Source organism: Pavona decussata, unplaced genomic scaffold, assembly GCF_977016875.1.
Source record: "Pavona decussata unplaced genomic scaffold, jaPavDecu1.1 SCAFFOLD_580, whole genome shotgun sequence".
Classification (NCBI taxonomy): domain Eukaryota; kingdom Metazoa; phylum Cnidaria; class Anthozoa; order Scleractinia; family Agariciidae; genus Pavona; species Pavona decussata.
Window position 1 is genome coordinate 127,501 of NW_028145853.1, and position 13,354 is coordinate 140,854.

A 13,354-nucleotide genomic window follows, 5' to 3' on the forward strand; every position below is an offset into this window, starting at 1 on the left:
CGCCCCAGAAGACAATTTCAAGACCCCGATAGATAAGGTTAATTAACCAACAACTCTTTTTTTGTGGATGGCCATGTAAAGGTTTGACACAAAAGTAGGGAAGAAGTTCCGACATTCTATCTATGTTTTTACCCTTGGCTTTCCGTTTGACTAATGCAACCTTCAGAGCAAATGATAAGCAATTTAAAGTAGGGAATTATATTAGTGTAACAAAACACCAGTGATTCCTGATTCAGGTTTTACTTCTACTTTATTGTTCCGTTTAGCATTTGATTTAATTTAACGTTGAGTAGCAACACTACATGCATCCCACAACACAAAGGAGGATCTGCTCCGGCCATTTCATTCTTTACCTAAAAACAGAAAGGAAAGTCCTTGAGTTTTATCCGCCTCAAACTCAGGGCAAAGTTACTCCTCAAAGCGTACAGGTTGGGGCCGATGCGTGGATTCCAAAACCGGAAGTTTTTTTTTTTTTTTTAATTTTATTTTATTAATTATTATTTTTTTTTACCGAGGGGAGAGATTAAGTTAGTCCACCTTTCTTTGGATTGCACGATTCCTGTAGTATGAGCCTACTGAGATGCTTTTGGGGTTAACATACAATTGCAGTCAAAAATTGCTCATTTTTGAGAAGCTTAGGAAGCTTAGGCTTCACTTTTGACTCCGTAGAAGAACAGCTTGAAAATCGTGGCAAAGGAATAATTAGAGGCATAAAGTAGTATTGCGAAACTGTCATATTAAAAAAGGCAGCTTTAAACGGTTTCGAAAGTAAAACAAGTACCTTACAAAAAATTCGTTTGGTACTGAAAAATTGACGAAACAGTTGTAGTAAACTCAATTGAACAAAAAAAAAATTCCTACCACAGCCATGGTCTCGTTATCATCACAAACTACAACTCCAAAGACGAAGGCTACCAGGATCGGTACCGCGAGCATATTCATGATTGTATCTTCAACACCGAGCTCGGATTGGAAGTGAAGCTCATGAAAACTACACCCTTTTTGATATTCTGGAGTGGCAATGGAAAGTCTATTTTTATCTTGCCATCTCACAAAAGGTAAAGTAAATATAAATATATGAAACATATACTTGAACTGCGGATGGAAGATCAAATAGAATACAGATCCTCGCAGTTACTACGCAACTCAAGCAGTTGCGAATAGAAAGCCTGAAAAAAATTCAGGCTTGAACGAGATTCGAAGCCATGACCTTTGCGATGCCGGTGCAGTGCTCTACCAACCGTCGCTATCAAACCAACTGGGGGTTAGTCACTTTGTGAGTTCGTAATATACCCGTGAAGGATGAATAAATAAATGTAAATATATGAAAGATATATTTGAACTGCAGATGAAAGATGGAATAGAAGAAAGATCCTCGCTGTTACTACGCAACTTAAGCAGTTTTGAAAAGAAAGCCTGAAAAAATTCAGGCTTGAACGGGATTCGAAGCCATGGCCTCCGCGATGCCGGTGCAGTGCTCTACCAACTGAGGTTTTATGCCAACTGGGAGCTGGTCACATTGTGAGTTCGTAATATACACGTGAAAGATGAATAAATAGAAGTAAATATATGAAACATATATTTGAACTACGGATGAAAGATCAAATAGAATACAGATCCTCGCAGTTACTACGCAACTTAACAGTTTCGAAATGAAAGCCTGAAAAAATTCAGGCTTGAACGGGATTCGAAGCCATGGCCTCCGCGATGCCGGTGCAGTGCTCTAGCAACTGAGCTTTGAAGCCAACTGGGACCTGGCTACATTGTGAGTTCGTAATATACCTGTCAACTTTGAATAAATAAATGCAAATATATCGAACATATATTTGAACTGCGGATGAAAGATCAAATAGAAGTAAGATCCTTGCATTTACTACGCAACTTAAGCAGTTGCAAAAAGAAAGCCTGAAAGAATTTAAAAGACTTAGACGGGATTCGAAGCCATGACCTCTGCGATGCCAGTGCAGTGCTCTAACAACTGAGCTTTCAAGCCAGCTGGGGGCTGGTCACATTGTGAGTTCCTAATATACCCGTGAAGGATGAATAAATAAATGTAAATATATGAAATATATGTGAACTACGGATGAAAGATCAAATTGTAGAAAGATTCTCGCAGTTACTACGCAACTGAAGCAGTTGGGGAAAAAAAAGACTGAAAAAAAAATCAGGCTTGAGCGGGATGCGAAGCCATGACCTCTGCGATGCCGGTGCAGTGCTTTACCAACTGAGCTTTTAAGCCAACTGGGAGCTGACCACATTGTGACTTCGTAGTATACCTGTGAAGGATGAATAAATAAATGTAAATAGATGAAACATAACCTGATCATTGGCGTAACGTTTTTCAATTCTACGCCTTTAAACAGCTGTCTAGGCAATCGCAGTGCAGGCATGGCTAACGAGATTTCAGCATAAAGAGGGGTACGTTTGTAGTTTTTATTTTATTTTATTTATTTATTCACCACGACATACAAACATAGAAAGTTACAATGAATAATAGACTAGGATTGTACATAAGTTTAGAGTAAATAATAATATTAAAAGAAGAGGTAAGAAGTGGCGAGGAGACCTCAAAAAATCCCCGGGCTTATACTGAGAGGTCTCGTCGGAGATATGTTAGGACTTTAAGACCAGTAAAGACTATAAGGACATAGCAGAGTCGGACGTTTCATGCAATTAACTGAGGAAATCAAGAAGCTTTCTTTTGAAGGTGAATAGACTAGGGGAAGACACGTAATTGATAATGGCAAAGCATTCCATATTTTTGGCCCTCTATGTAAATACAGCAAAATAATATTAACCCGATCTAGACAGAAAGGAGGGGGGATTTCCCGCGTCGACTTTGAACGTTTAGATAAGTTATTTAATACTCAAGCGCAAACGAGACGAAACATTAAGACTATTTTCGAAATTTATCTTGGAACAATCAATATTATGGTAGGGAAGTGTTCACTGAATGTGATGTTACCATGGCAACTAATTTTTGACCAGCAGGTTCTTCAGTAGCCTCCAACGCAGGCGTTCTTTGGTGTTCGTCACTCGTTCCTTCCCCAGAAACGCGTGAAGAACAGCTAAGAACGTCTGGAGTGCGTGGCAGGCTTATTTCTTAAAGAAAAATTACTTTCATTTGGTGGTTTTTGGTATTTTTCTGTGTTGTTGCAAGATAGCGGAATTGCAGGATGCCACCATTTTTGAAATGTGTAACGTACTTCTTCGCGTCATTTCTGCCCGTTGCGGACCTCAAAGGAAATATCTTTTGGACGTGCTATCTATTCTCGAAGATTCATTGCCTTTAGCTTTTGTATATTTGCGTAGTTATGGAGGCCCCTCAACCACGTCCCTAGAACACACACACACTCACTAAAAAAAAAAGCTCTTAATAAAACTGTGATCATATGTGTAATCGTGTGCGTCGTTCTACAGTTTCTCTGTGAGGGAGGGCAGTATATTACGTCTAGCATCTTCGATTACTTCTCATTATCATCTGTCCGTTAAAGTTTCTTTAGATTTGGAAAATAGACTTACTAAATAGGTATCATGCCAATTTTCATTTCAAAATTCCCACGGGAAGTAGAGTTATTTTAACGTAGTTTTTCGGTTTTCGCTGTCCGCCATTACTCGAACGGCAAATGACCGTGAGCGAGGAAAAGGGTTGGGAATTTCGATGCATGGTTCCTCTCCGAGCGGCAGTGTACTTTCAAAGTGGAAAAAATTTGTTTTGACAGATCGCAAAAACTTCAATCCGACAAGCCAGTTTGGCGTGTGTTCCTTGCATTTCACAAGGAACTGTTTTACCCGCGCAGTCCACGTAAAGGGTACTGAAAGAAGAATTAAACGAGGATCTGTTCCGACAATTTGGAAAAGCAAGTCCGTTTCTTCAAGTAATCGAAGTCGTCGGCAGGTGAGTGAATACACGCGTGCATTTTCTCAAATGTTCTGAGATTAATTCAAAAGTAGTAAAAGTAGATAGATACAGAGTCGAAACAGCTTTTCATGGAAATCTGCTATTTTAAATGGATTTCTTTAGGCTAGCACATTCTTTTCTAGTTACTGTGCAATTTTGTAATGAAGGTAAATAAAGCACAAGACTTTTTGAACTCAAGTCAGAAATGTTTCACACCTTTTCCTCATTACTCTTGCATCGATGTGCCTTTTATGCGCCTTTTATGCGTTGTTTTGTTTTAACTGAAAGAACACTTATCTATTTTGGTTGTAAGAAATATACGGCTCTTCAGATGTTATATATAGGTTTTGGGAGAAGAACTTTTGTATCATACTCCCCTTGCGCAACATTATGGAATGGATCATATCTGGATCCACGTATGTGAATAATATTTTAATACAAATTAGGTCGCCATTTTCAATGTTTTCATTGCTTTAAACACTTTTAACTTGCTAGTTTGTGAAGGAAATCTTGGAAGAAAAGGACGAGGTGGAGAATAACGAAGTAGATGAAGATATTTAGAAGAAGAAATTTAATTGTTAAACAATTTAACTATAAAAAATTGCGATAATGTTGAAAACTTTAAAGAATTTAAAACCATCTTGGTTTAAAAGTTTGAAAAGCGACGACTTTTCGACGTTTGCTCAACGTCATTATCAAGTCAGTGATGAGCGAAATGAAAATGAATATAAATGTAAAATAATTCCTTAGAGACAAATAGAAGCAAAAATATGTGATCTTAATGAAGTATTCGCACGCAGCCGGGGTCATGTAAATAGTTTGGCCCGAATAGAGTCTTTCTGAGTATTTAACTCAGGGTTCAATTCCTTAATGAACAACATCTCAAAGATCAGGCAGTCGAACTTTGATCTACATTTCTTTAGAACAGAGAATTGCTTGAAGATATTGAGGTAGAAAATGAAAATGATAATAGAATAAAGGGTGATGAAGTTGTGAAGGTACATGAGGTAGAGTGGGAAGCTATGGAGGTGGATGAGGAAGTAAGTGAGAAGACTGCATGGGCTGGTGAGTCACTGAAAAGGAGTGAGGCTTCGGGGATGGGTGCATTCAGGCAGAAACAAGAAGAGGATGGAGGATTGAAGGAGACAGGATCACTGCAAAGGGGCGAGGTACCAGAAAAGGGTTCAGCCATGCAGCTTGGAGATGATATGAAGTTTCCTGATCTAGAACCAGTGGAGGTAGGTACAGTGTTAACTACACTCTTATGAGCATAAAAGCGGATGCATGTAGAAGTAACTGTTGGTCTTAAAGTAATTTCAAGATTTTTTTCTTTTCAGGCATGTGAACGAGAAAGCAGAAGTGAGTGCACATCATGCAGTAGCTTAAAAAAGGAAATTAGTCACTTGAAAGGAAAAGTAACCAAGCTAAAGCACTAACTGGCCAACAACCAGGGACAGTGGGTTGAAACATTTCAGCAAATCCAAGAGCAAAACAGGCTACTCATGGTAAACACAGGTAGGGCCTCTAATCTATTACATCATGATGCAGTGTTTCTGAGAACATATGACAACATTTTGGATCATCGCATGCAAATAAATAAATATTTTTATTATATTAACAACATTAACAGCTGTTATATGCTTAAGCAAGTTTTTCTCCTCGACTGCATACATTGATAAGATCCCTACAATAAATAAATAAATCACCATAACATGTTTTTTTTCTTTGATTAACAAAAAATAATATTACAATAAGGGATAGTTGATTAAATCACCTGCTGCTTTACCTTAAGGCCTAAAATTTACAAACTTTTGTGATCATTTATAAGTTGTGGTGACAGTTATTTTCTGTTAATGTTTCAGCTGTCCAAACTGAACCAGTGGTTTCTGAAGATCAACCGACTAAGGAGGATCTAGAAATCAATGAGGAAGATGAGGAAGACGAGGAAGACAACATTCCTGACTACATGAACAAGACCCCCATGGGACCCAGAGACAATTGACAGTGAATATGACAAAATAAAAAACGAAGATGACAGTGCTAATACACATAACCCAAGGTAAATTGCAGTTCCAGGAAAAACTCCATACCCACACCATAGAAGAACATAAATTAGAAATCCCTTAGGGGTGGGGGTGTTAAAATTCAAAATCTTTTAATCGAAGTATGAAGCTAAACTGGAATTTTCTGTGGGGGGTTGGGGGGGGGGGTGCAAAACAAAAAAACCTTATGCGGGGGAGTACAGATATTTTCTGCAACTTTACAAATAAAGTATAAGTTTTAATTTTTTTTTTTTTTTCATTAATTTTCTTTTAATAACAGCAGTGGAACATAAACAGCTAAAGCATGTAAACCAATAAAAAATGAAAGAACCTTTTTGGCTGAGTGTTTAGAAGCAATTAAAATCAGTTCCAAAATATAATATAATTTGTCTGTTATGTTATAGGTTAGACGTCCAAGGAAAGAATGCAAGGGAGGAGTCAAAGGGAATAGTCTTTCTTTCTAAATTGATGCTGCTTTTCTAGTTCTGCCACTTGTGCCTCTTCCCAAAACCCAAGGTGGCTATCACTCAAACAGGAACAATGTTAACTATAGCATCTGAGTGCAGTAACTGCGGAGAGAGTTACACTTGGAAGAGCCAACCAGATCTACTGGGGAGGTTTCCTGCAGGAAATCTGTTGCTGAGCTTTGCTACCTTGTGTGCTGGAGCCTCAATAAGAAAGGTGCTTTTGGTGTTCCGGCATATGGGTATGCTGGTTTACTGATGAGCCAGCATATTATTATCACCAAAGACATCTACTCGTACCTTCTGTTCTAGCATAGTCTGAAATGTCAGCCGTCTCCTCCCCCTAACCCACAGGGGGCGCGGGAGAGAGAGACGTCTGAATTCCGAGCGTTATAATGTCGTCCGTTGACGTCACGTACTTTTGCGAATATGGTAGGTAGTTTTTGATTGGTTCTTACCTAATTGAAATAGATAACCATTTCTTATTGGTCGAACTTGCTAAAACAGATATTTCATTTCGGCGGCGAATATAAAGTGTTGACAGGCCAGACACAACTCGTAAGTTCCTGGTGTGAAAAGTGACTTCTCGTTTAACGCAGTTTTGCTCTCACGAGTATATCTCTTAAAGATTTTCCTTTTTGGTAAGAGATAAGTGGGAGGCTCTTTCAATATTTCTGGAGCCAGGTGGTAAGTTGTGAAGAAGGAAAGAATTTTATTTCGCACTTTCTCGTTTTGTTGTAAAGCCGACTTCCGTTCAGTGAATTTAATCTCAGAGGTTATTTTTTCAATGAGATTGTGTTGATAGCCTCTTGCCTGAAGGCGCGTTTTGAAGTTGGTGGTATTGCAATAGAATGATTTCACTGAGTAGTTGGTTCTCAGAAGTCTCAGCGATTCTACAATCATGCGGGAATCCTTAAACCCGCAGAGACCTTCCAGTACACATTTTTCCTCCTGCCACCCACCGGGGACAGAAAAGCCGGGACTAATAAGAGTGAAGCCCTGAGAACTTCTTCGAAACACCTCCTCTGCAAAATCATTCTATTACAACATCATCCACTTCAAAACGCACTTTTGGGCTAGAGGCTACCCTCACAATCTCATTGAAGAAATAACCTCTGATTTTCACTGAACGGAAGTCGGCTTTACAACAAAACTATAAAGTGCGAAACAAAACGAGAAGTCACATTTCATACCACCATACCACGGCCACGTTAACATGAGTCGTGTCTGGCCTGTCAACACTTTATTTACTAATAGCATTTATCGGAACATTTTTCGATTCATCTTCGGTGAAAAATGAAGTGCGATCCCGTACATACATTGTTGATGCTTTGTCTTCAAATTTTACGGCTAACAAAACGCACACAACCTCCTACATTATGCATGCTGCAATGCACGCCGCGCGCTTCCATGACTCGTGGCCGCCATTTTGTTTCAAAGGTTTTATTTATGCAAAATTGCATAAATTACTGTGTGACGTCAACGGACGACATTATAACGCTCGGAATTCAGACGTCTCTCTCTCCCGCGCCCCCTGTGGGTTAGGGGGAGGAGACGGCTGACATTTCAGACTAGTTCTAGCATTCTGGAAGAAATATCAGAACAAATTATTGGAGAAGTTGAGAAACAAAGAGGTAGTGCTTGCTGGGTATGGTCGTCACGACAGCATGGGCCATTCAGCCAAGTATGGAACATACTCAATTTTCTGTTGCACCATTGGACTCATCATCCACATTGTCCTTGTGCAAGTATGTCATTTTATCTACTCTGTATGCCATTGGCATAACTCGAGAATATTTTGTTTGCTTTCAGGGAGTTGTATATTTACAAAATAGTTTGAAATTTTTCACTTGTACTAAACGTTAATTCCTAGTTCACCCCCACTAACACAATAACAAACTATTTCTTAAACAAAAATTTCCTTTGACTCTATTTAATTTGCCCTTCAAACTGCTTCCATTGGAACATTTTTTAAATATTATTATTGTAGAATTTTGATTGCCCCCTTATCAATTTCAACTGTCTAAGATTAACATGTATTTGCAACAGCCAAATCCTGTATCCAAACATATATATTTTTCACTAAAACTTGTATAGTCATTGAGAAAATTTTAATCACAGCGATGCGTGTACCTTAGTGCCAACCGTTTTTCTATGGCATGGAAAAATGAAATACAACTTTTATTTTTGTTTTCTGTTTTCCTACAACATTGAGAAACGAAATTCAAAGTTCGATTTTCGTTTTTCGTTTTTTTACGACTTTGGAAAACGGAATTCCAATTTCCACTTCCGTTTTTTGTCTTTTGTTTTCCTAAGATATTGGAAAACGGAATTCGAACTACCATTTTTGTATTTCGTTTTTCTATAGCATTAAAAACGGATTTGAATTTTCGTTTTCGTTTTCGTATGGCATTGAAAAACGAAAAATCGAATTTTCGATTTTCATTTTTTAAGAATGAGATTCCATACGGAAGTGAAACTGAACTGAACGCAGAAGCTTTAACTTTAGGGAGCTTAAGCAACAACGACGGCAACGGTAACGAAAATGTCACCTGAAAATTAATATATCTTCATTTCATTTGTGCTACTTCGCGATTATTTCATCTCGCTCAACTTTTGCAAAAATGGCGAACTATCCAGGAATCAAATTGGTAGGAGTGGCGTACAAGTTAAGAAAGCCCGGAAAATAAAAAAATTCATCGTCGTGCGTTCACGTTCTCCACAAAATTTTATAAGAAATGTACCAAAATATAAAAAGCACGTGCAAAGCGACTGTTTTTGCTCATTGAACCTGTTGCTTTGCGGCGTTGTCGTTGCCGTCGCCGTCGTCGTTGCTTAAGCTCCCTAAAGTGAAGGCTTCTACCTTATGACTTACCCCAAACATTTGAGCCAACTTTTCTGCAGTCACTTGTGATTTTTTGAGTCTTCTTTCGACTCTTCGTTCTCCCTTGCCGGTGAAAAATATCAAATAATCCTCCTCTGCCATTGCTAGATTTAAGTATTAAGACTTAAATTATAATATAAAAGTGAACACGAACGCGATCGAAGCTAGCCCACGAACTGTCAACTGCAGCAGAAAACATTGGGCGGGAAGCTGTTGTATCGTGATTAGTTGTTTTTTTCATTTATTATTATTATTATTATTATTTATTATTATTATTATTATTATTATTTATTATTATTATTATTATTATTATTATTATTATTATTATTATTATTATTATTATTATTATTATTACCGTCTGAACTTCAGTTTCACTTCCGTATGGAATCTCATTCTTAAAAAATGAAAATCGAAAATTCGATTTTTTCGTTTTTCAATGCCATACGAAAACGAAAACGAAAATTCAAATCCGTTTTTAATGCTATAGAAAAACGAAATACAAAAATGTTAGTTCGAATTCCGTTTTCCAATGTCGTAGGAAAACAAAAGACGAAAAACGGAAGTGGAAATTGGAATTCCGTTTTCCAAAGTCGTAAAAAAACGAAAACGGAAATGGAAATTGGAACTAGCTCCGTTTTCCAAAGTCGTAAAAAAACGAAAAACGAAACTCGAACTTTGAATTTCGTTTTTCAATGTTGTAGGAAAACGGAAAACAAAAATGAAAGTTATATTTCATTTTTCCATGCCATACAAAAACGGTTGGCACTAAGGTACACGCATTCACAGCCTTTCTCTCATTCCTTTTCAATTTCAGGCTGACCAGGCAGGTAGCAGTTCGGGTATGGAGTTTCTGGCATTCCAAAAGGCTTTTACTTTCGTTCTGGAGACTGGGATGATTATTAAATCACTCATATCTGACCGCCATACATCAATTGCCGAGTGGATGAGGGAAGACTGTGTCACCAAGTGCAATGACCTGGGAAAGCCAGTTGTACAACATTTCTTCGACATTTGGCATATTGCAAAAAGTAAGTAACCTGTCCACTACATCAACAATCAAAAACTTATCATTTGCTTGTAAATAACAAAACATATCTGATCATTCTTTTTCCTGTGAACAGATGGTTTATTATTAAGTTTATTCTTCTTTGTTCTAATATCTATGAATAGAGGAACAAAAAAGGAAACTTAGAAAATCAACCAAGAAAAAAACAGTAATTTGCTATGAATGTTATCAATTTTTTTTTTAGAAATTCAGAAGGTGCTGACAAAGCTCAGCAGGGAAAAAGGATGTGAGATTATTGGAAGATAGAGGAAAGCTTGTCTACGTCACTTTTACTGGGCAGTCACATCAACACAAGCACATCTTGGAGAAGCAACACTGGCAAAATTCCAAGCGTTTCTATCGCATGTCATCAACAAGCACAGAAATTTGCCCAAACTATTATTCAATGCTTGTGCCCATGGTGAAATTGTTACACCTCGTGTGTGGATGACAAAAGGTACAGGACATTTGTTGCGTTGCACTTTCATTAATCCTCGGATACTTGTCTTGTCTTGAATTTTATGTCTTTGTCAGTTGCTGACATTATAAAACTAAATAAATCCTATACAGTCCCAAGGTTGCCAAAACTGTAATTTTCACAATGATAATGTGCACACTGTATGTAATTTTGCTTTGAATATCATTTTGTTAATCTTTGACTGGGTCAGGTTATATACATGTATTATTTAAAGTTCAATTGAAAAACATCAAGTTAACATGATTTCTCTTTATGTTTCATAGTATCAGAGGCATATGAGAAGCTTTGCTCCGCACTAGGCAAGGCAAGCCTCACAAAGGCCATTAAAAAGGCATCTTCTGTAGAGCAGACCAGTCACCTTGAGGGTTACCATTCAGTGGTGAATCAATTTTGCCCAAAGATGCTTTCTTTCTCATATCTTGGAATGCTCAGCAGGTGCAAGACTAGTGCATATGGAAGGAGGAGGGAAGGGCCGTAATAAAAAAAAAGTTTTATACAAGAAGGCAATGGTCCTGAGGTCCAAACCTTTCATATAACTGCAGTAGAAACTATCTTTTCACTTGAAACTGAGTCTGTTTTAGATGTTTTAAAAGGCCTTTTTAAATACTGAAATTACATTTTTCCATACCCTTTGCTACAAATCGGCTTGTAAATCCCTACCACTGGGGATCGGTCACCTTTCGGACAATACCTTCATAGCACCCTCTTCCCCCCCCCCCCCCCCCCCCTCACACCTGCATTATGTTAGTACAATGTCAGTATCCTATCACATCCTCAGTTTTGAGATATCTGATCATGAATGCAGTTTGCTTTCTTTCTCTCTCTCTTGTTTTGCAGAACAATATTAGCAGCACTGCATTTTAATTATAACTTGAAGAGGGAAAGCAAGACTGACAAAGAAGGATGACCTGTCTTACATGTGAAATACCCCAAATTCAAAGAAGGAGAGGCTACTGTTAGGGAAGCCAAAGTCTCGATAAATTATGGTAATTATAATAACAAGAATAATTTTTATTCTTGACTCTGCAGAAGTACAACCGGCTGACTCTCCCTCTTAGTAAACAGGAATTAAATCATAGTGCTTTGTTTTTCACAGATTATGTTGTAGACATCTATGAAACCCTTACTACCACCCCGAAGGAAGAACTGAATTCATTGGCTGAAACGTTAAAGCAAGAAGTTCCCGATCCTCTACATACCATGTTGGTTGAAAAGGAAAGTAAGGAAGAGGCAATCGCAAAATACAGGCAGAGAAAAGAGAAAGAGACAGTAATTTGTCCTCCTACTTGTACAGGTATAATTATAAAGTAAAACAATAATATTATAATAATGATTAAAGGGAAACTTGGCATACAAGTTGTATATTTTGCCTTCTTGTATCGAGGCATACATTAACATACACACACATCTACATCGTAAATACACATTTTGAAAGAGGTGGTTACCAAGAACACCAAAGCAAATTTTCTAATATTTCTGCAATTTTTTCTTTGATTTGTTGTGACAGAGGAGGAGCTTCATCCAACTACTGAGAGGACAGTCAGGGCCAGAAGAGCACCCCACTGTACAAAATGTGGGAAGCCACTTTGGGGTCACAAAAAGGGACAATGTGGGTGAAAACAGAATTTAAACAGAAACAAATTAATAGAATAATTTCATATTGGGCTTTCTTCTTAATTACCTAAGACAGGTTTCTAACAAATGTCGCCAATTACACACTTGCTGAGAACCACTTAAATCATTCTTCAAGTTTCCGTGTTTGAGACATACACTGGACTCAGAGTATGTGCCATTGATATTTTTTAATATATTTAGAAAACTGAATGTGCAGTAAATTAGCATTGTTGTTGTTTTTTGTTTTTTTGATGAGCACATAAATTTACTCTCAGAATACGCAGTTATTTGCAAATTTACAAGAACTTAAATTTTGTTCAAGTATGCCTTCCCCACAGTGTTAAAACTTCCACTCAAGAACGTTGAGTCTACAAGTAGTTCAATAAAATGTATGTAATCTACGAGTTGTTGTTGGTCATGACTTTTCTTACCTTTGGTGGCTCCTAAAGGAGCCTTTGTTTTTTGTTAATTAGTGACATGAACTATGCATCTTCATCATCATTCTCAAAACCATGGTACTGCCCATTCGCATCTGGAAATTGCTTCCTTATCTTTCTGTAAGCACAGCATGGAAGTGAGTAGCGTTTTGAGCTTCCAGTGAAGTCCCAGAGTATTCTTGTAAACTGCTGGTATGCCACTGACCTAAAAAATCTTACAAAACAAAAATTAAAAAAAAATATTATAGAATATTTACAATTTGTATGTTTTGTATTATGTGATGTGGAACTTGTCTTAATGCATTACCATCATGTCACTTTTCAATAATGTAGTGATCGATCATCCAATATCTTAATGAACTATTTCTATAATTCCTTTATAGTTTAAAAAAGTAATTATTATTATTATTATTATTATTATTATTATTATTATTATTATTATTACTAATTTACTACAATTACAATTATTATGTGAGGCTTTTTCTTTGG

The 13,354-nt window shown here is 37.3% G+C and overlaps 1 protein-coding gene, 1 non-coding gene and 1 pseudogene across 3 annotated transcripts; 2 read left to right on the forward strand and 1 right to left on the reverse strand.

Annotated features, from left to right (window-relative positions):
* Positions 1-615: 615 nt before the first annotated feature.
* LOC146449804 (small nucleolar RNA SNORD36) lies at positions 616-694 on the reverse strand. The gene has a single exon (XR_014860520.1). It is a non-coding gene; the product is annotated as a small nucleolar RNA SNORD36 (small nucleolar RNA).
* Positions 695-4,062: 3,368 nt separating this feature from the next.
* On the forward strand, positions 4,063-5,960 carry LOC146449805 (uncharacterized). The gene is made up of 4 exons (XM_085101076.1): positions 4,063-4,068; positions 4,825-5,139; positions 5,239-5,416; positions 5,764-5,960. The coding sequence occupies exons 1-3, from the start codon at positions 4,063-4,065 to the stop codon at positions 5,335-5,337; spliced, it is 420 nt and encodes a 139-aa protein (XP_084957202.1). The 3' UTR covers positions 5,338-5,416; positions 5,764-5,960.
* Positions 5,961-6,409: 449 nt separating this feature from the next.
* Positions 6,410-13,072, forward strand: LOC146449806 (uncharacterized; annotated as a pseudogene). The gene is made up of 9 exons (XR_014860517.1): positions 6,410-6,712; position 7,398; positions 7,983-8,155; positions 10,106-10,319; positions 10,542-10,793; positions 11,078-11,249; positions 11,652-11,800; positions 11,911-12,108; positions 12,322-13,072. The product of XR_014860517.1 is annotated as an uncharacterized LOC146449806 (transcript).
* The last annotated feature ends 282 nt before the right edge of the window (positions 13,073-13,354 follow it).